At 40.2% G+C, this 22,391-nt stretch overlaps 1 protein-coding gene across 1 annotated transcript in view; it reads right to left on the bottom strand.

Moving 5' to 3' along the window:
- Window positions 1–21,822, bottom strand: part of tprb (translocated promoter region b, nuclear basket protein) — a 63,181-nt gene extending 41,359 nt beyond the window's left edge. The window contains exons 1-22 of the mRNA XM_061975793.2: window positions 21,640–21,822; window positions 21,260–21,364; window positions 21,099–21,172; window positions 14,445–14,541; window positions 14,275–14,378; window positions 14,028–14,192; window positions 13,840–13,932; window positions 13,682–13,762; window positions 11,224–11,311; window positions 10,976–11,116; window positions 9,887–9,984; window positions 9,588–9,785; window positions 6,992–7,099; window positions 6,689–6,915; window positions 6,322–6,485; window positions 6,043–6,185; window positions 2,336–2,484; window positions 2,112–2,274; window positions 1,902–2,036; window positions 1,692–1,832; window positions 1,353–1,521; window positions 921–1,078 (exon numbers count right to left, since the gene is read on the bottom strand). Of these exons, the coding sequence (XP_061831777.2) occupies window positions 921–1,078; window positions 1,353–1,521; window positions 1,692–1,832; window positions 1,902–2,036; window positions 2,112–2,274; window positions 2,336–2,484; window positions 6,043–6,185; window positions 6,322–6,485; window positions 6,689–6,915; window positions 6,992–7,099; window positions 9,588–9,785; window positions 9,887–9,984; window positions 10,976–11,116; window positions 11,224–11,311; window positions 13,682–13,762; window positions 13,840–13,932; window positions 14,028–14,192; window positions 14,275–14,378; window positions 14,445–14,541; window positions 21,099–21,172; window positions 21,260–21,364; window positions 21,640–21,790 (2,952 nt within the window). The 5' untranslated portion in view covers window positions 21,791–21,822. The remainder of the gene's footprint in view (window positions 1–920; window positions 1,079–1,352; window positions 1,522–1,691; window positions 1,833–1,901; window positions 2,037–2,111; window positions 2,275–2,335; window positions 2,485–6,042; window positions 6,186–6,321; window positions 6,486–6,688; window positions 6,916–6,991; window positions 7,100–9,587; window positions 9,786–9,886; window positions 9,985–10,975; window positions 11,117–11,223; window positions 11,312–13,681; window positions 13,763–13,839; window positions 13,933–14,027; window positions 14,193–14,274; window positions 14,379–14,444; window positions 14,542–21,098; window positions 21,173–21,259; window positions 21,365–21,639) is intronic.
- Window positions 21,823–22,391: the final 569 nt, after the last annotated feature.

A 22,391-nucleotide genomic window follows, 5' to 3' on the forward strand; every position in this document is an offset into this window, starting at 1 on the left:
AAACAGTATACAGCTTATGTGTGTACCAGTTTCCATAAAGGCTACTAGTGGTGTCCCAATACGTCATTGTCACTTCTGATACGATACCGATATTGGAGCATTAAATTTGCCGATACGGATATTGATCGTATTTATAAGTGTGTGAATAGGTGAATGTACTGTATATTGTAAAGCAGTTTGGAAATTGTTTCAGGTATAGTAAAGTACTATATAAATACAACTCATTTACCATTTATTTAATTCAATACAATATTAGCAGAAATCATACACCCTTATTATCTTATAGTGTAGAATGTATATTTAGTGTGGAATGTTAGAAAAGGTTTGATCAAGTGAAATTACTCAGAGAACAATGGGAGGTTTGAATAAGACCAACCCATTTATTCTTAACTGTCTGGAATTGACTTATGCTGTCTTGTAGTTGATGTGGAGTGCTATGTTTTTTGTGTGAAACCTAGCAGCCACAAATATTAATTAACTTAAACTCAAGAAGCAGTAAGTTGATGCTGATATGGTTATTACTGGATACTTTCTAATATGCTTTTTTTCTGCCTTGATGGTTTTGTATCTGTAAGTAATATGCAACTATAAATATTGGTTACCGGTACTTGTTTATATTTACACAGGTGTTATAGGCTGCAATATTGTTCAATTAAGAACACTTATTAGTGCAGCCCATAGCCTAACATGCTTACCTTTTGTAAAGGATTTCACTGAAATACAAGAAAAGACAAACTTTGTGTGCTTATTAGAAGATAATTAGCAATTAACTGGCTATCCAGCTCTGTACAGGAAAAGGCACTGCTTGTATCAGAGCGCTGTCTCAGAAATTTTTGATGCAAGCCAACAAAATCAGATACATGTTTTTTTGCCAGTATCGGACTGATATCAGATACATTTAGATCTGGAGCTTACTTCACCTGTTTTTCTTTCTCCAGAGAGTCCTCCAGACTCTGAGCCATGGCTCTGTACTGCTCCATGCTGGAAGTGGTTGTCCTAACGCTCTCTGCCAGATTCTCTGCCCTTGTTTCAGCCTGTAGCAAGCGACTCTGAAGATCTTCACGCTCTTGACTTGAAACTTGTAAACCGGAGAGCAGGAGAAAGTCAGTAATTGTTCAAAAAAAAATAATACTGTGTTTACCCTATATACTATAGGTCTGGTATCACATGTACTACTGGAAAAAAATCATCACAAGATAGATTAAAGCCAGTCAAGTGACTATTTGGGTCGGTAAACTGGATGAATGTTGGTGTATACTAGAGTGGTAATAGTCATCTTTGTGCACAATAAATAATAACTGGTGTATCTTGATCAATATAATAGCATCTACTGTGTGTTTGTTTGCTCTAACCTCTAGTTACGGGCGTGGAGGGGGAGCCCAAGATGTGACGTGGTTCACCGCAACCCTGTTGCACTCTGAGGGAGTTAAGCTCTACTTCTGCAGCATTCAACATATCTTTTGTCCTCTGGTGTAGCGCCACCTGGGTCTCCAGTTGCCGCTTTGCTTCTATTACCTGAATCTTAGCAGATCAAAGAGATTGAGTATTATGAATAGTCTTTCTGACCCCAGGTCAATGTAGGGTTTTAGAATTGTGCAATCTATGAGGAAATTTGGAAAAAGAGTCAAACTGTTAGGTCCTACAAACCATGGCCTAAAATAGACACACAAGAGACCGAAAACATTGCCTACTTCCTGGTTTCTGCTCAGCAAATGCCGCTGTTCCACCTCCTGTTCCAACCTCTTCTGGAGCTGTGAAATCTCTTGTTCCTGCTTCTCAATCTGACTGTTGAGACGCTGACGTGTGTCAGTATCTGAGCGCTCAAGCGTGGCCTATAAAACATAACATTATTCATATTGTGAACTGCGTGGATGCCAGTGTGTGATGTAATCAACGTTTACCTGAATAGCCTGAAGATTGGTCAGCACCATTTTTTGGCTTTGGTGCTGGCTCTGGATTTTCTCTTTTTCTTCATTCAACCTAGTCTCAACCAGCTTAAGCATGTCTCTCTCTTTACGCAGACCCTCAGAAAGACCCTTAGGGGGAAAATAAATAACCGTTAAATGGTGAGACATCACACGGTAGTTTCTCTAGGTCATGTAAACAAATACCTCTGCCATTGAAAGCTTTTCCTGAGCAGCTCGTAGATCCTCAGTTAATGTATGGATGGTTTGCTCATGCTTCTGTGTCGCACTGGTCATCTTTTGCTCTTTCTCTCGGAGGGAGGCAATCTCTTTCCTGTAGCCCTCAACATTGTCCTGTAGCATCTCATACCTAAAATTGTGAGCGAATTAAGTTAAATAGAAAGGGTCCTGCTTTCAGTGTTATAACACACCTCTTGGAAGCGAACTCCAGCTGTGTTGCTGTCTTGGCATTCTGGGAGCGGAGGTCTGATAGCTGCTCCAGAAGTTTGTCGTTTTGCTTGGTCAGTGCCTTGTCGCTCTCTACTCGCTCTTTCTTATAGGAAGAAAACACCTCCTGCAGCTGCATAAGCAACAATACCAATTTTCACATCACAATTTATTCTAAGTAATAAATATTGCTCTAATGGGATGTGTACTGGAACTCCGGACCATAATGACACGTGTGCTGATATAAACAATAGTAACCAGGTAGAAAAAATTTCTTTTGGCGTAGGGCTGATCATGATCGTTGATCACGATTAATTTGAGCTTGATCATGGTGATCAGTTGTTAGCATATTTCCTCGATCAAACATGGGCGGAATGTCTGTTAGAAGTTACCACAATAGTAAACAGTAGGGATATAATCTTGCACGGAACAATCCGCCTTTATTGACTGTGACCATGTGTGTGTGTTTGTGTACGTTTGCGTGAAAGTGTGTCTGTGAGCGCGACCATCTCGTTCCACCATCGCGAAAGATCTTCTCCTCACAAAGTAATGAATGTTCAACCTGCGTTGTGCCTGTTCCCCCTAACAGAGCTGGAAGTGCAGCCCAGAAGAACAAAATCAAGAAATATGACTAACACTAGCATAGAAGTTGTAACAACTTTTAAAAGGAGCAGAGACTTTAGTGACAGACTTTAGTTTCACTATCTGCAGCAGTAATCCTGCCCCGAATGCGGACTTACAGACACTCACAGAAGGTCTATGTGACTGTATTGGTCCTGACCGGGGGAATCAACACACCCACTAATTTAATCAGAAAAGGCATTTTTATATACAAATATTTTTACCGTATTTTCCGCACCATTAGCCGCACCTAAAAACCACAAATTTACTCAAAAGCTGACAGTGCGGCTTTTAATCCGGTGCGCTTTATATATGGATAAATATTAAGATTCATTTTCATAAAGTTTCGATCTCGCAACTTAGGTAAACAGCCGCCATCTTTTTTCCCGGTAGAACAGGAAGCGCTTCTTCTTCTACGCAAGCAACCGCCAAGGTAAGCACCCGCCCCCATAGAACAGGAAGCGCTTCTTCTTCTACTGTAAGCAACCACCCGCCCCCGGAAGAAGAAGAAAAAACGCGCGGATATCACCGTACGTTTCATTTCCTGTTTACATCTGTAAAGACCACAAAATGGCTCCTACTAAGCGACAAGGATCCGGTTCATGAAAAGACGCAATCTCTCCATCCGCACACGGATTACTATTTCACAGCAACTGATATTCCTGTGAACCGCACTGTGGAACGGGAGCACGTACGGTGAATATTCGCACCACAGGGAATGAGAAGTCATCCTTCACTGTGGTTCTAGCTTGCCATGCTAACTTCCACCCATGGTGATATTCAAAAGGAAGACCTTGCCAAAAGAGACCTTTCCAGCCGGCGTCATCATAAAAGCTAACTCGAAGGGATGGATGAAGAAAAGATGAGCGAGTGGTTAAGGTAAGTTTAAGTTTACGCGAAGAGGCCGGGTGGCTTTTTTCACGCAGCTCTGTCCATGTTGATATACGTATGTTTGTGATTGCACATTTGCGTACATTTTGGGAGTGAACAGAGTTGTTAGAACGCTGGTTTTTAATATATTATTAAAGTTTGACTGACCTATCTGACTGTTTTTTTGACATTCCTTTAGCGCAGTTAGATGCGGCTTACAACACGGGGCGGCTTATTGGTGGACAAAGTTTTGAAATATGCCGTTCATTGAAGGCGCGGCTTTTAACCCAGGGCGCCTTATGGTGCGGAAAATACGGTAATCAGACTTTTTGTTTGTGTCTGCAAAAAATAACATGTACTAAAAAAAACTCTGCAGACAGACACACTGTGTACTTTTTGTTTGTTTGCGGATAACATTTTTTTTCCTGATATTGTTTCCTGGGTTACATGTACAATTGCACCTTGGGTAAACACAATCATATATATGAACAAAAGGACAGTTGTCATGTTAACATACATTACCTCGATCAAACATGGTGAAAATGTTTGTTACAAGATACTGCAGTAGTAAACAGTAGGGATGCGGTACTCTGTATTTTCCTTATTTCAGTGTATTCATCTAGTGGCACTAAAATAAGGTGTATTTATTGCCATGTCAACTGTCATGGCAGTGTTGCGATTGACAATATTTTTTGCAGTAAGCATCTAGCTAAAATGCTTAAGCTGAAACACAAAAGGACTCACCCACCTGGAGCATTGTGCAAATAATGTATTGTGGGCAATAGGGATGGGCAATATGGCCCGAAATCTATATAACTATATATATTGCAGCCCAATGTGATAACTATATATATTTTCACTATATAATATTTGGTATGTAAATGTTAATATAACAATTTCAAAACAGGTTACATACAAAGGGTCATACTTTGGCTACTGACATATTCGGTAACATATTGTGTAATTTCTGGTTATATAATTTTCTCAAAACTACTATTAATTTACTTGATAATTTTCTGGTAATAACTGGTTACTTTCTGTTGTAACATGGGTCTATCAACACTTCTTTTAAAATGTAAGAGACACTTAGTCTTCTGTTTTAATACTTTAAATTAGTTTTGGACGATACTAAAAACTTGGGTATCGATTCAATACCAAGTAGTCACAGCGGTATAATTATACATAAAATGTTCACGATCATTGAATGATTGAATTTTTTATCACAATTATAATCAGACAGTAACACAGGATGGGGGTGTAACAATATCAGTTAAATAATTAAATTATTTCCTACTACTCTGATTTAAATCCTTACATTTTTGCCCTTCAATACCTCCTGTGTCTAGGGACTTATTTTTTGAATTTGTAAACAATAACTAAAAAGAAAACATTTTATTTATATAAAAAATATCAATCTAACCACTGCAGTATCGATCTTATACTGATACTAAACTTGGTATGGTTACTGTCAATATTTGTATTGATCCGCCCATCTTTGTTTACATTCAAAAGGTCCAGCTTGCGTTCAGCTTGTTTTACTACGGTGTGTAGTCTAGCATTTTTAGCTATTCCTTGTCCTCCAAAGATGATGATGTAGAAAGTTTATTTGCCGCCATGGAGGCGATTATTATTGACTGAGGAGTGGCTTTTCACTGTGGAGGGATGTTAGCCAATAGCAACAACGCTACAGGGCTTTGAGTATGCATTAGTTTTCTTGTTGTGGTCAAATTTGTGGGAGACTGCTATAATGTGTCAACCTGCATCATCACGAAATAAAGGTATTAAAAGCTCTATTGTCGGCCACATTTTTATCATTTATATTATATATCGTCTATATTGCACAACCTTATTACGCAACTTCCATCCATCCATTTTCTACCGCTTATTCCCTTCGGGGTCGCTGGAGCCTATCTCAGCTACAATCGGGCGGAACTTAATTTTGTTTAATTTATATACGACTCTTGTATGTAAAATTAACTAGCTCATTTACATGTAAATTTACAGTATATACAGGCAATCAAAAAGTTGTCTTCAAGGTTACCGTTCTAAACTGAGTTGTGGTGTACATTACTGCATTGAACTTTAAAATAGTAAATTAAGTAAACAGATTTTCAATAAGGCTATACACCTGCTAACACTTCTGTAGCATTTACATTTGGAGAGAAAACATGACATGCTAACGTTCACTAGCTGTGTTTACCTGTCTCAAGGCTGCCTTGGCCTCCAACGCTTCAGCGGAATCGGTTGCCATGGAAACAAGTGCAGCGGGTGTCCCCGTGGTAGGAGTGGATGCAGGTGAACGGCGAGGCGTGGACGTGAGGGTGAACTCCTCAGCTGATTTACCTTAAACAGAAAGGCATGTAGCCGTTTAAACACTGCTATGCAGATTGAAATGTAATTTTTAACGGGGCTGCACACAATATTCAATCTCTTTGAAAAAAATTTTTTTTCATCCCTTATACTCAGTGAGGATCGTTACCTTGCTGAGGGAAGCTGACTCCAGTAGCTTGGGCAAACAGCACCCGGTACATGTCCCTCTGCTTCATGATGGACTCAGTCATCTTTATCTGCTGGCTGCGTTGCTCCCTCAGAGACTCCACCTCAACCAGCGTGTTCTCCAAACTCTTCTCCACTTCAATGCGCCTGTGATCGTTGATCTTGATTAGCTTTGTATCAACAGTAATTTTTGGAGGAGGAAAAGCTTCAACACAATGCTGGAGCCCATCTAGATAGATGTGGGGTTACACCCTGAACTGGCTTGTAAGTCAAATATCAAGATACATGGAAAAACAATGAAGAAGAATCCTATAACACTCAAAAATAAAGTAAAAAAAGTATCAACATACTTATTGCCAGAGTCTTCCAACTCTTCTTTCTCTTGGGCCTCACTGAGATCCCTGAGGGCCACCAGTAAACGCTGATTCTGCTTCTGTAACTCATCCACACTTCGGAAAGTCACCAGGTGTTGACTGATCACTTCTGAGGTGCTGCTGACATCCACTGAGCTCAACTCCTCATCAAGAACCACATGGTTTCCCCGGGCCTCCTCGAGCTCAATAAGGAGCACACGAACCTGGCGGGAGAAAAACTTTTACATTTTTTTGATCAAAAAACATAACCTCAACAAGCTCTTTGAAAGAGAAACCTACCTGCTGCGCCAGGTCTGCAAGCTGGAGGTCACACCTTCGATTGTCCCTTTCTAAGACAGTGGAGCGCTTGTTGGCTTCATCTGCTTCATTCTGCAGGCGGTGCACCTCCTGAAATATGCAAACAGCCCTCTTCATGGTGCTGCTCACATTGCTACATCATGAGACTAAGACGACATAAGTATTGGCAACGCCAGGCTGCAAACAAAATATTCTCAAAGGAAAGTGGCCACTGAGCAGAGTTTCATCATTAGGTTGCAACAGAGATACAGAAAGACTGGAAAAGTAAAAAATGTACTGTATGCCAATGCTATTTAACTGGCGGCCTGGGGCCCAAATCCGGCCCAGGAATGAAACCTGAGCTTACGTCAAAACTTGGGAGATTCGTTTTTTTCAGCAAATTCTTAAAAACACTGCAGTGCTCCTGTTGCATAGAGGAACTTGGACCACTGTATACACATCGGCAGATCCTTGCATTGACATTTCAACCTTGCTAGCAAACATAGAACACTGGGGTCTAAGCTTGTGATTTACATAACTGAGGAGTTCCTCAAGGCACCCCTTTAAGTCCTCTCCTTGTTGGAAGTTTAATTATTTTTTCCCCCATAATGTGATTATGTAATTAAGGTGTTGCAGTAGCTTTTTTACATCAGATGCAGTCAGTAGTCATTTGTTCAACTTCTTTAGTTATACTAGTAGTGTTCCTTCAGGTTCCATTTGAGATACCGTGTTTCTCATCATTTGGTGTATTCAACTGGTGGCTGACGAGTACAGCTAAAAAAACTTGCGAGATGCTCACATTTTTGCTACAGATTCTTAAAAACATTAGCGTGCAGTCAGAGATCATCTTTGCTTTTTTTTTTTGCAGAGGTTTCTTAAAAACAGCAGGGCGCTCCTGTAACTCTGGCAAAATAAATAGACCAAAATCCAATGTCTACAGCAGAGGACACTGGTTCTTCGAAATATACAAAGTAAGACTAGACCGTATTTTTCGGAGTATAAATCGCTCCGGAGTATAAGTCGCACAGGCCGAAAATGCATAATAAAGAAGGAAAAAAACATATAAGTCGCACTGGAATATAAGTCACATTTTTTGGGGACATTTATTTGATAAAACCCAACACCAAGAATAGACATTTGAAAGGCAATTTAAAATAAATAAAGAATAGTGAACAACAGGCTGAATAAGTGTATGTTGTATGACGCATAAACAACCAGCTGAGAACGTGCCTGGTATGTTAACGTAACATATTACGGTAAGAGTCATTCAAATAACTATAACATATAGAACATGCTATACGCTTACCAAACAATCTGTCACTCCTAATCGCTAAATCCCATGAAATCTTATACGTCTAGTCTCTTACGTGAATGAGCTAAATAATATTATTTGATATTTTACGGTAATTTGTTAATAATTTCACACATAAGTCGCACCCCCGGCCAAACTATGAAAAAAACTGCGACTTATAGTCCGAAAAATACGGTAATAGTGAAGGGGACATCCAGCCCCCCTGGTCCTTAACTTTCTGGAAATGTGGTTCCCAAAACAATTTAGTTGAAAATCCCTGCTGTATGCTATTCAGTGAACATTTGAGAAGTGTATATTAGGTTTTCACAATATAAACGATATGAATTTGGCCGACATTACAGCTGTTAATATTACCGCCATATCGTGATAATGCATGTTGAACACAATTTGACAGCAACAAGCAAACGACCGCAATAGACTACCGTACTTGCCAGCAAACTCTCAGCTAACATCCTTCCACAGTGAGTCACAAATCCTTGCCTTCATGGCAGCAAATAAACTGGTTCTTACAAGTATCATTGTCACTTGAGGATGAGGACAAGCTAAACATGCTACACTTTACATAGTCCGAGGACACAAGAAGCCATGCAAATCACTAAACTAGAGCTCCTTCATGTAAACAGGGATGGTTGAATCGATACAAATAATGTTATATACAGTGATTAGTGCACTATTGACGTTAAGTTTGCTCAAAATATTGTCTGTAATGCAAGTGAATAATTTTAATATGGAACTTGTATCGTTACACCACCATCCTGTGTTTTTGTCTGATTATAATTGTGATCAAAAATGTAATCATTCTATGATTATTATATCTTGAAATTTCTATTGAATCATTCAATGATCTTGAAATATGTAGTGTCGCCCAAAAATAATGGTAAGTATTGAAACAACAGAAGAATAAGTGCTTATTATATGTTAACATAAGTGTAGATAGAACCATGTTGTATAAGAAAGATATTAACGGTAAATTAACAAGTAGATTAATAATAATTTTGAAAAAATAATACAACCGGAAAAGACCTGATATTGGTGCGTACACCAGCAGCTAAATCGAAATGGTTGTATTATCATTTATATGCCAAATAACATACGATATATATATCGTTATAGCAAGAGGCTATATCGTAATATAAATTTTAGGCCATATCGCTAAGTATATAATTATTAATTTAATAAAAGTCTATTTAATTTTACACAAGTAATTATCTAACACATTAACAGTAAAATCAAACTGAGCATTTGCATGCACTTTTTAGCACTTGAAACACCCATACCATTGCTTACCTTTACAGCCTGTTCCAGCTTGGCTGAAAGACTCGCCACCGATTTCTGCATGCGCTCGTGCTCGTCCCTCTGCCTTTTTAAAATGGGGGCCTTTGCCTCCACCTCTTGCACAATGTCATCCAGATACTTGTTGACCCGCTTATTCTCCAGGCGCTCCAACTGCAGCTGCTCCTGGCTCTCGACATATGCACTATACAACTGAAAAAGAAGGAGCAACAAAACAGTAAACAATGTAAATCAAAATGCCACCGGTAAAAAACTAAACCATCAAGTGTATCATTGGTTGAAATGACACGCACCTCGGTCAGCTTCATTCCAGGTTTGATTTTTGCCACGGCAGTTGCTGTAGGAGACACTGTTGTCATTTGCTCCTCTGTGAGCACAGATGATGTACCAGCTGGACATGGACGCACAAACAAGGGCAAAAGTCATTGTCATAACATAAATCATAGTCATTATTTCCTATAGTTTTACATATTTTGGTGTACAGCCCTTTGTTTTCAACTGTGGATGTTCTAAAAGGGGTATTACCAAAACTTCTTTCTTGGGCGCATCGATTACACAGAGCCCATCAACCGTTGCTTTGCGCTAAACGTTAAAAATAAGATCATAAAACAGTGTCTTACAATGTCTACTCTTGCTGGGATGCCAAATGAAAATATGTTTTATATTTTTCTTGCGCTGCTAAATTCGGAATAATCTTCACTCCGCACATAAAAAATGCTTCCCAGCAATGTTGCGATGGTCTTTTGCTACGTTCCATTTGACGAGAGCCAAATAGTATCAAGTGTGGATTTTCAAGGTTCACCAACTTCTCGGCTTGGCGCCACAACTTCCTACTATACAGGTAAGAGGCATTATTTACAATCTAGTATTAACTATTCCGAACTCAAAGGCAATACAGCAACAGAAGACGCAGCTCAAGCGCGTTCACTATTTTATGGGAGGTTATTACTAAAGTTATTAGCAGCTCAAGCTAGCTAGTAGCTAGCCACTTGCTAGTGGTCGGAGGAGCAACTGTGAGTATGGTAATGTCTCACAACGCCAGGAAATTAATTGTTTGGTTTTAGTTCTTACAACAACAATGTCGCTATAGCTTGGGTAAAATGCAGGTCACGGCACGTAAACCGAGCACTGTTTGCGTTTTTTGAATATTTTATTAGGACGCTTCATATTAGTAATAGATTAATTCCATGAACTGCATTGTTAGCCGCCGCTTACTAGCAGTTTTTGACGATTCAGAATTCACAGAAAAGAGAAAGACGTGAGTTGTCTCACATTGGGATTGTAAATTATGGGTAAACTTCTAAACAAAAACAGAGCAGGCCTCCAAGAACGTTACCATGCATATCAAAGAGTTATAGCACAACTGACCACAAATTACGTACCTCTAAGTTTAGAGTTAGAAAGGAGATCATTGGCATTGTCTAATTCCTTCTCAAGCACTTGGATGCGCTTCTTTAGCTCTCCAAAGGTCTTGTCTGAATCAGCTTTGGTTGATTTCAAATCCTCTTCAAGAGCTTTGTTGGCTGTGGTAAAACGAGAACATAAAGAGTCAAAAAGAGGGCACAAACTACACAATTTAATAATTTGCCTCCATTTTGAACAAATTAAAAATACAGTAATGGCCTCTCACCTATCCCTGCATCTTGCAGCAGTTTATGCAACTCGTCCACTGCTTGGCTGAGCTCTTCACTTTTCGCCTCAGAATCAGCTGCCGCTCCCTGCAGCAACAATCACACATTAGCATCTATTAAAAAGGGAACTGCACATTTTTTGGAATGTTGCCTATTGTTCACAATCATTAAGAAACACTTGCATCCTAAATATTAAATAAACATAAATAAAAGTCTGCTCACTTTATTTTTTGCAAATATTAGCTCATTTAGAATGTGATGCCTGCAACATGTTTCGAAAAAGCTGTCACAGGTGGCAAAAAAGACTGAAAAAGTTGAGGAATGCTCATCATACACTTATTTGGAACATCCCTTGGGTGAACAGGCTAATTAGGAACATGGTGTGTGCCATGATTGGGTATAAAATCAGCTTCCATTAAATACTCAAGGATGGGGCGAGGGTCATCACTTTGTGAACAAATACGTGAGCAAATTGTTGAACAGTTTAAGAACAACATTTTTCAATGAGCTATTGCAAGGAATTTAGGGATTTCACCATCTACGATCCGTAATATCATCAAAAGTTTCAGAGAATTCAGAGAGATCACTGCACATAAGCGGCAAGGCCGAAAACCAACATTGAATGCCCGTGACCTTTGATCCCTTATGCAGTACTGCATCAAAAACCGACATCAGTGTGTAAAGGATATCACCAAATGGGCTCAGGAACACTTCAGAAAACACTGTCAGTAACTACAGTTCGTCGCTACATCTGTAAGTGCAAGTTGAAACTCTGCTATGCAGAACGAAAGTCTTTTATCAAGCCTGAGCTCATCGAAGATAGACTGATGCAAAATGGAAAAGTGTTCTGTGGTCTGACGAGTCCACATTTCAAATAGTTTTTTGAAACTGTGGACGTTGTGTCCTCCGGACCAAAGAGGAAAAGAACCATCCGGATTGTTATAGGCGAAAAGTTCAAAAGCCAGCATCTGTGATGGTATGGCGGTGTATTAGTGCCCAAGGCATGGGTAACTTACACATCTGTGAAGGCACCATTAATGCTGAAAGGTACATACAGGTTTTGGAGCAACATACATTGCCATCCAAGCAACATATTTTTCATGGACGCCCCTGCTTATTTCAGCAAGACAATGCCAAGCCACATTCTGCACGTATTACAACAGCGTGGCTTCGTAGTAAAAGAGTGCGGGTACTAGACTGGCCTGCCTGTAGTCCAGACCTGTCTCCCATTGAAAATGTGTGGCGCATTATGAAGCGTAAAATAAATCAACGGAGACCACCGGACTGTTGAACAACTTAAGCTGTACATCAAGCAAGAATGGGAAATAATTCCACCTGAAAAGCTTCTCCTCAGTTCCCAAACCTCTAGAGTGTTGTTAAAAGGAAAAGCACAGTGGTAAAAATGCCCCTGTGCCAAATTTTTTGCAATGTGTTGCTGCCATTGATTTTTTTGTTAATGATCATTTGCAAAAAAATATGTGTTTCTCAGTTTGAACATTAAATATCTTGTCTTTGCAGTGTTTTCAATTGAATAAGTTGAAAAGGGTTTGCAAATCATTGTACCGGTATTCGGTTTTATTTTCGATTTACACAACGTGCCAACTTCACTGGTTTTGTGTATGTATATATATATATATATATATATATATATATATATACAACGTGCCAACTTCACTGGTTTTGTGTATGTATATATACACACACATATATATATTTATACACACACATACATGTATGTGTATGTATATATATATATATATATATATATATATATATATATATATATATATATATATATACACACACACATACATACATACATACATGTATGTATGTATGTATGCATGCATATATATATCCATCCATCCATCCATTTTTTACCGCTTGTCCCTTTCGGGATCGCGGGAAGTGCTGGAGCCTATCTCAGCTGCATTCGGGCGGAAGGCGAGGTACACCCTGGACAAGTCGCTACCTCATCACAGGGCCAACACAGATAGACAGGCAACATTCACACTCACATTCACACACTCGGGCCAATTTAGTGTTGCCAATCAACTTATCCCCATGTGCATATCTTTGGAGGTGGGAGGAAGCCGGAGTACCCGGAGGTAACCCACTAGATTGTAAGCACTTTGGACCATTTAAACTGGCAAAAAAATATCTGAGCCGTGCCACTTGAGGGCAAAAAAAATCAGATTTGATGTCCAGTATAAACGGAGCCCAATAGGTCTAAGAAGAATAATAATCTTTTTTAGAAAGTGTGATTTACTTCCTACATAAGCACATTATGGCTCTGAATATGGTGCGATTGTGTGCATGCATAAACATGTGTAACGAAGATCTAAATTTTCACATTTTGTGCAGTATTGTCGGCCCTATGATCTATTTAGATTATATTTACCGGTAAACAAATCCAAATCAGCAAATGATCATGTTTGGGAACCTAACACAACATACCTTGTATAAATTGGAAAGTTTAATGTTGGCATTCAGCTCATTTCGGAATTTTTCTTCCATGCTGGATTGCTGCTCCTTGGCCTAAAGTAAATAAACATTGTAAACTTAACTCATGTCTGTATAAAAATAAGGAAAACAGTTAAGCAGATTGCCCATACTTCTTTTAGTTTCTGGATCAGGTCCTCATTGTGTTTTTGATGGTTTTCATTTAATGTCTTAAAACTGGCCACTTGTTCCTGGACTCTGTTTAACTACAAAACAAAGAACACACACACAAATCAGTTCAATCCATGAATATGTGTTATTCAAAGAGACATGAATGCATCAACTGAGGAAGAAAACATGCCTCATCCTTTTTGTTCTCCAGGCTGCATTTCAGCTCCAGAATCTCATTACCCTTCTGTCGGGACAGGTTCAAGAGTTCTTCACTTTTGGCCTTCAACTCCTTGTTCAGCCAAGAGGTTTGTCCATTCAGCAGCTCTTTCTCTTGTTCCATACGTTTCTCTTTGTACTGGAATGAAAAACCAGCACAATGTATGTCAGGTTGCTGTATATAATGATGTATTTTTACACAGTAATGAGGCACAACTCACTTTGATGTTGACTTCAGCTGCCTCAAGCTCATCTACTCTCAGCTGCAGAGACATTTTGAAGGCACTGACCTCCACCAACTTATCATTCAGCTGCCTCAAGTCATCTGGAAAACAACAGAAAAACATTAATTGTAGAGTAGAGGCTTTTTCACAAGTTTAAGTGCACATACCATTTAAATGCTCCACTTCCTGGGCTCTCCTCTCAAGTGTCCGCACGAGTTCGAGTTTTTGTTTTTCCAGTTCTTCTATGGCTTTTGACATGGTAGCCTGAAAGTAAGTGAATAGAAATTATATGACTGATCAAAACAGTATTGTATGGTGGCCGACAGGGAAAGTGTGGCAAACGCTCCAAACACAGGAACGATCCAAAAGTAAAAACACTATACCGTATTTTTCGGACTATAAGTCGCAGTTTTTTTTCATGGTTTGGCCGGGGGTGCGACTTATACTCAGGAGCGACTTAAGTGAAATTATTAACACATTACCGTTAAATATCAAATATTATTATTTAGCTCATTCACGTAAGAGACTAGACGTACCGGTAAAAGATTTCATCGGATTTAGCGATTAGGAGTGACAGATTGTTTGGTAAACGTATAGCATGTTCTATATGTTATAGTTATTTCAATGACTCTTACCATAATATGTTACGTTAACATACCAGGCACGTTCTCAGTTGGTTATTTATGCGTCATATAACGTACACTTATTCAGCCTGTTGGTCACTATTCTTTATTTATTTTAAATTACCTTTCAAATGTCTATTCTTGGTGTTGGGTTTTATCAAATAAATTTCCCCCAAAAATGGGACTTATAGTCCAGTGCGACTTATATATGTTTTTTTCCTTCTTTATTATGCATTTTCGGCCGGTGCGACATATACTCCGGAGCGACTTATACTCCGAAAAAAACGGTACATGCAATGGGGGAAATTCGCAAAAGCTGCAAGATGAAAAACACATGCCAAAGAAAAATGCTGCAAATAACAAAAACAGTGATGTTGACAGGTTTTCAATGTAGTGAGTCCACCTGAGTGGGGATTTAAGTGGGTCCCAGGGAAATTCAATGGGTCCCCTATTAAAAAAAACAATATTTATATTTCTTATATTATTTTTGTTAAACTGTAGCGTCACATCTTTACTTTCAATTCCTAATTTTACCTAACCTCTGTTCTTATTGTTGGTTATGTTTTTAATATATGACACTGTTTGTATTTTAGTATTGTCTGTCGCTTGTGTTGGTGTGCCAAAGACAATTTTCCACCTTGATGGACAACAAAGATTTATTCTATTCTATTCTAACTCTAACCCCTGATGGTGGAATGGTATTATATGGTTATGATTAACGGATATATTTATTTATGTTCAAAATGTATCTGAAATAACCAAATACAAAATCTGAAAACTTCATTGAAAACAACTCTCACAGGGGCATGACATGCACTTTTTTTGCATCAGGCGCAGTAAAGGAGACAGAAATGCGTACAGGCGATGTTGAGGTACTATCGCTAGTATGATGAGAAGTAGTGGAAGCAGAAAATATTGCTGCAATAGTCTTCTGGCCAGCTTTTTTTTTTTTTCCCAGTAGTCTTTTTTGCATTCTCCTTTCTCTGCTTAGACGCGAACAACGGGATGTTGTCGGAAGAGGTATGTATGCGCAGACACTGCCTGAACAGCCTATGAACGTGATTCAAAGTATTTTTCATCACTGCCACAACAGTATGTTTATTTTCCATTTCGTATTACAGGACGTCGTCCCCTAATTGTTAAAACACCATCGACACGAAGAGCACAAAATCAATCAGTCGAAACGAGGGTTTATTTACTATGACGTTTGTATCTTTAACCGTTGATATGAAATCTGTGGCGACTGGTTAGTTGTTCTGGTAGCGGCTAAACTAGCATGTCGTGATACGGTGTACAGGTGCTCACGTTTGCTCTGAGCAGATGCACAGAGGGTCGAAACAACGAGTGTCTAGTCTGCTGGCAACAAGGTTTCTTTTGCTAGTTACTGTGATTTTAAAACACAAGTTGTTGTTTACAATGTATTGTTTTTCATGGCCGGGAATAGTCAGTTTCTTTGTCCTTTCAGATTTAAATGTGTCAGGGATGCAAGACACGTACCTTTGTTCCCTGAAATTGCAGCATTTCTCTAATTCAGGAGTTTTGGCAGTTTGTTTATTATTTTTGTGTTTGCAGCATTTTCCCAAACCAGTATATTTAAATTTCTCCGTTTTGAATGTTTGGACGTTGCTGCACATTTTTGCCTGTCTCAGCCACTATAGTTTTGCCTTTTTATTTTAATTTGTGCTGATAAACGACATATTTATAAATCTAATTAATCACACATTTGAATTTGGGTTAAAGGGGTTGTTTGCAACAGCACTAACTTTCCAATGTATTCCACACAGTATACCATGCCCCTTTCCGGCTTCTAAGACGTAATGACGTAACTATGTATGTATGTAACACAAGCACGCGCATTAGCTTTGGGTGTTGTTAGATAACAATAGCCATTTGGATAGGTAGTATTAGCTGTCATCGAATGTATATTCTATCATAACAACAACACGACTGCAAATTTTTCCTTGCTTTTCTTCAAATGCTTTGTCTTGACGAGACAGGGTGAGTGACCGCCGTAAACACCAATCATTTTATTAGGGCCGGTAAACATTTTTACAATACAAACTTAGCAATTGTGAAAAATATACATAATTTTAACAAAATGTGTTTAAGCCACAGCCGGTCCACCTCTCTCCTGTAGGCGGTCTCATCGCCATCCGAGATGAGCCTGATGAGGGTAATGTCATCCGCAAACTTGAGCAGATTTACGGACTGGTGACTGGAGGTGCAGCAGTTTGTATACAGGGAGAAGAGCCAGGGGGAAAGTACACAGCCCTGAGGAGTACCAGTGTTCTTGGTTCGACTGTGCGAGACAATCTTCCCCAGCCGCACGTGCTGTCTTTGGTCTGTCAGGAAGTCATTGATCCAACTGCAGAGGGAGTCGGGCACGCTGAGCTGGTAGAGCTTGTCTCGTAGCAGTCCAGGGAGGATGATGTTGAAGGCAGAGCTGAAGTCCACAAACAGGATCCTAGCGTAGGTTCCTGGGGAGTCCAGATGCTCCAGGATGAAGTGGAGGGCTAGGTTCACTGCATCATCCACAGACCTGTTGGCTCTGTAGGCGAACTGCAGTGGGTCCAGGAGGGGGGGCGGTGATGTCCTTGAGGTGGGGCAGGACCAAGCGCTCAAAGGACTTCATGACCACAGACGTCAGCGCAACCGGCCTGTATTCATTAAGTCCTGTGATCCGTGCTTTCTTGGGGACAGGGACAATGGTGGGGGTCTTAAAGCAGGACGGCACGCGGCATAGCTCCAGAGAGGTGTTAAAAATGTCAGTGAAGACAGGAGCCAGCTGATCCGCGCAGTGTCTGAGAGTGGAGGGGGAGACACCATCCGGCCTGGGGGCCTTCCGCGTATTCAGCTTCAAGAACTGCCGGCGTACATCCTCTTCTCGGATGGAGAGGGCCTTTAAAGTCCTATGATATTCTTGGAGTCCTCTGATGTCCTTGGGAGTCCTTTAAATCCTTTAATGAAGTGCTGGTGTTGGTGGGGAGGGTGATGGTGGGGGGAGCAGAGCTTTGATGAGCTGAAGGCCGTTCATGACGACAGTAATGTGTGTTGAGTCCCTGAGCGAGAGTCCGGTCATTCAGGGCCTGGGGGGTTTTGGGCTTATAGTTCGTAAGGGCCCTTAGTCCTCTCCAAACGGCCGCAGAATCATTGGAGCAGAACTGTTCCTGTAGACGGTTAGAGTACACAGATTTAGCTTTCTCCACTTCCCTGTTGAAGTGGTACTTCGCTTCTCTGTAGGTACTCTGGTCCCCGCTTCTCCACGCAGCCTCCTTCTTCTTGCGCAGCTGTGGGAGCTTGTGTGTGAACCAGGGCTTGTCGTTGTTATAACAAGCCCTTGTGCGCGTTGGAATGATGTGCGCCTCATTGAACTGTATGTATGAGGTCACAGTGTCCGTATACTCGTCCAATTGCCTCCTAGTCTGTCTTCTCCCAACATGCACGCAGCTCCTCCACAGCCTCGGCGGTGAAACACTTAATGGTCCTCATAACAGGTTTAGCCAGTTTCAGTCTCTGTCTGTATGAAGGGATTAAGTGCACTATCACTTGATCTGATAGTCCAAGAGCAGCGCGCGGGACTGCATGAAAAGCCTTGCTTATTGTAGTGTAACAGTGATCCAAAGTGTTCTCCTCTCTGGTCGGGCATTTAATAAACTGCCTATACTTGGGTAATTCCTGGCTCAAATTTCCCTTGTTAAAGTCACCAAGCACGATAACAAGAGAGTCCGGAAAAGACCGTTCCACATGTAAGATCTGGCCTGCAAGCGTGCGCTGAGCGTCACGCACGTCCGCGCCGGTTGGGATGTAAACAGCCACCAGTATGAATGAAACAATCTCACGCGGTGAGTAAAAGGGCTTACAGTGAATGAAAAGATATTCCAGAGAAGGAGAGCAGTGTTTGGATATCATCGTCACGTCTGTACACCAGTTGCTGTTGATGAAGAAGCAGACTCCGCCGCCTCTTTTTTTGCCGGAGAGCCCCGCGTCTCGGTCCGCGCAGAGAAGATGAAAGCCCTCCAGTTGAACTGCGCTGTCCGAGACACTTGCGCTCAGCCATGTCTCGGTGAAGCACAAAACACAAGATGAGGAAAATTTCTTGTTTCTTCTCATCAGCAACACTCATCCATCTTGTTGGCAAGTGAGCGGACATTGGAGAGAAAGACGCCTGGTAGAGGCGTGCGTAATCCCCGTCCGCGAAGACGGACAAGGGCGCCCGCTCGCTTTCCTCTTCGGTGCGGTCTCCCTCTTTTGATCACAGAATGGACCAAGTCCGCAGCTGACGCTAAGATGACCGGTAATAAGTCCATAGGGATGATGGATCTGATGTTCAGTAGCTCTTCGCGTGTGTAAGAGCACGCGGACACACAATTTACGCACAAAAACAAACAAAACAGAGCGCACGAGAGCACCGAGGCAGCCTTCATCGGCGCCATGATGATGACGGTGGTACAGTGGCACTCAATGCCTCGAGCATTTCATCTCTTGCTTCGTGATGGCCATAAGCTATGTGTTCCCCTTTAAGAATGGCAATATGTGGGGTGAGTGACGTGTGTAAGTGAGTGGGCAAGTTAGGAGAGGGAGCGCTAGCATGTTCAGGAGTGTTAATAGCATGGTGGATGTCCGGTTGGCTTTGTGGAAAACATAAATAAAGAGTTGTAACAAATCGACGGCCTTGTCAATCCGACTAAAGAGCGGAACTGTAGGACCCAAATTGGAGGGTGTTTCTTGGTACCTGGTGGGGCTGGATCTCTAAAAATCCGTGCACCCAGTCGTAAAGGTGTTCTTTTTCTTAGCCTGTTTACATGACGACGAAAACATATTTCCATCTTCATAAGTGAGCTGATTGCTGAAAACTTTTCTTGAAGCTTCGCTTCTTGGGTTTATTGCTTGCTATGACGAAAACAATAACACGTGGGAGTCCTAATACCAGAAATGCAGTATTTGGGATCGATAAAACTTTCGGCGAATCAAAATTTAAGAAATTGTACCGGAAAGTGCATTACTTTGAAGTCGACCAATAATTAATAATTAATTATTTGTCCCGGCAAATATAAACAAAACAAAACACTGGCGGAAAGCTTGCTCAGTAAAAAAATAAATAAAATGCATCCAGGAAACGTGCAGACTTCCGGAATTTTGCGTCTTTTCTGATTTCAATACGTAAAAAGACACAAAAAGTGCGTTAACGCCAACACTGTTAATCATTAACAAGTGCTACAGAACGTCTGCAAAGACGTGCACTAAATTCTGACTAAACTAAATTGATGTGTTTTTCAAAATACAGTAATACACAAGATGCCTGTCACATTGTTACGGTACACTAAATAAGAAAGTGATGAACAAGTTTCTGCCTGCAACTAACTTTGATTGATTGATTGAAACTTGTATTAGTAGATTGCACAGTACAGTACATATTCCGTGCAATTGACCACTAAATGGTAACACCCGAATAAGTTTTTCAACTTGTTTAAGTCGGGGTCCACGTTAATCAATTCATGGTACTATCAGCATAATACAGTCATCACACAAGTTAATCATCAGAGTATATACATTGAATTATTTACAATCCAGGGGGTGGGGCGGGGGGTTAGGTTTGGTTGATATCAGCACTTCAGTCATCAACAATTATATAATCTGAGAAATGGACATTGAAACAGTGTAGTTCTGACTTCGTAGGATATGTACAGCGAGCAGTGAACATAGTGAGTTCAGAAAGCATAAGAACAAATATATACATTTGATTATTTACAATCCGGGGAGGTGGGATGTGGTGGGGTGGAGGGGGTTAGGCAAGGGTTGTAGTTGCCTGGAGGTGTTCTTTTAGTGCGGTTTTGAAGGAGGATAGAGATGCACTTTCTTTTACACCTGTTGGGAGTGCATTCCATATTGATGTGGCATAGAAGGAGAATGACTTAAGACCTTTGTTAAATCGGAATCTGGGTTTGACGTGGTTTGTGGCGCTCCCCCTGGTGTTGTGGTTATGGCGGTCATTTACGTTATGGAAGTAGTTTGACATGTACTTCGGTATTAGGGAGGTGTAGCGAATTTTATAGACAAGGCTCAGTGCAAGTTGTTTTACTCTGTCCTCCACCCTGAGCCAGCCCACTTTGGAGAAGTGGTTAGGAGTGAGGTGTGATCTGGGGTGGAGGTCGAGAAGTAACAGTAACTAAAGGGTAACAAAAAAATGAACCAGGTTACCTGTTCTGATGAAAACTTCTCCCGAGCGTTTTCATATTCCTGGTTTTTCTCCGTAACACTTTTGAGTTCATCCCCTGAAAAGGCCATGTTCACATTATTAACAAGAAAACTCAAATACGAGGTACATGAAAACGTTAGGCTCCATGATCTTGCGTCGTTACCGATTTTGGCCAACTCTTCTTTAAGTCTCCTGTGCTCTTGAGTCTGGTTTAAAAAATCCTCCTGACACTGATCAAGCTGTTTCACCTTTTCAAAGAAATGTTGCTCTGGAAGATAAGAAACACACAAAATGTCAAACGGTCACGTTGCTAAGCAGTTTAGCTAACATTAGCTTGAAAAAGGTATGAGAGTGTTTTAAAAGTATTACTATGTGATCTGACATATATGTTGGCAGAACAGATTGAATAATGTTGAACGTAAAGTAAAAGTGTCAGTAAGACTGGACAACAAACATGTTTTAATACTGTTATCTTTTGTAAACGTACGTCCACGGTGTTTCAATATAGCACCATTGCAACGAAAACAAAGGCCTATTTCTTACCGTTGTCAACCTTGAATTGCTCCCGTTGAGCTTTCAATGTGTTGATTTCGTATTGTTGGTCTGAGAGAAGCTTATCCAGTTTGTTGAGAGTCCCTTTTGATAGCTTTGATAGCTCGGAACTATCCAACTCTTGCAGCAACAGTGCCGCCATTTTTCCCCACGGTTTGAACGCGCATGCGCAATGCTACACATTTGTTGCCGTCACTGGAAGCGGTGCATTGTGGGAGATGTACTTTTTATTTTTTTATCTTATTTTTATTTTTTTTTGTATTTTTTTAAATAAAAGGCAAACCAATTTAGTCAGTGCCAGTAGAAAAAAAAGAGTGTCAAAAAAGAATACAATGTGAAGGACCTGTTTCAATGATTATACAGTTACCAGTAGCCTTGTTTGGATAAATGTGGTTATTTTTCAAAAAACCACCAGCAGATGGCCCTACAGAGAAAACAAGAAACATGTATTTCGGTTTAATCGGGGAAAATGGTTCGAGGAAAGCACCAGTTGCTCTGTCTCGGGAAGTTCACGACATATTTACAAATACATGTTTATTTATACAAATTCTCGATTTATTTGTATGTCACATTTTTATATTTATACATTTTATTTGTATATATTTTAAAATCTCAAAAATATATTTACAAATGCGCGTTTATTTATACAAATTATTATTATTTTTTGTATATCACATTTGTATTTGTATGTTTATTAATATATGCATATGTATTAATATCATATTGATATATATAAGTTGATG

This window comes from Nerophis lumbriciformis, linkage group LG14 (assembly GCF_033978685.3).
Source record: "Nerophis lumbriciformis linkage group LG14, RoL_Nlum_v2.1, whole genome shotgun sequence".
NCBI lineage: Eukaryota > Metazoa > Chordata > Actinopteri > Syngnathiformes > Syngnathidae > Nerophis > Nerophis lumbriciformis.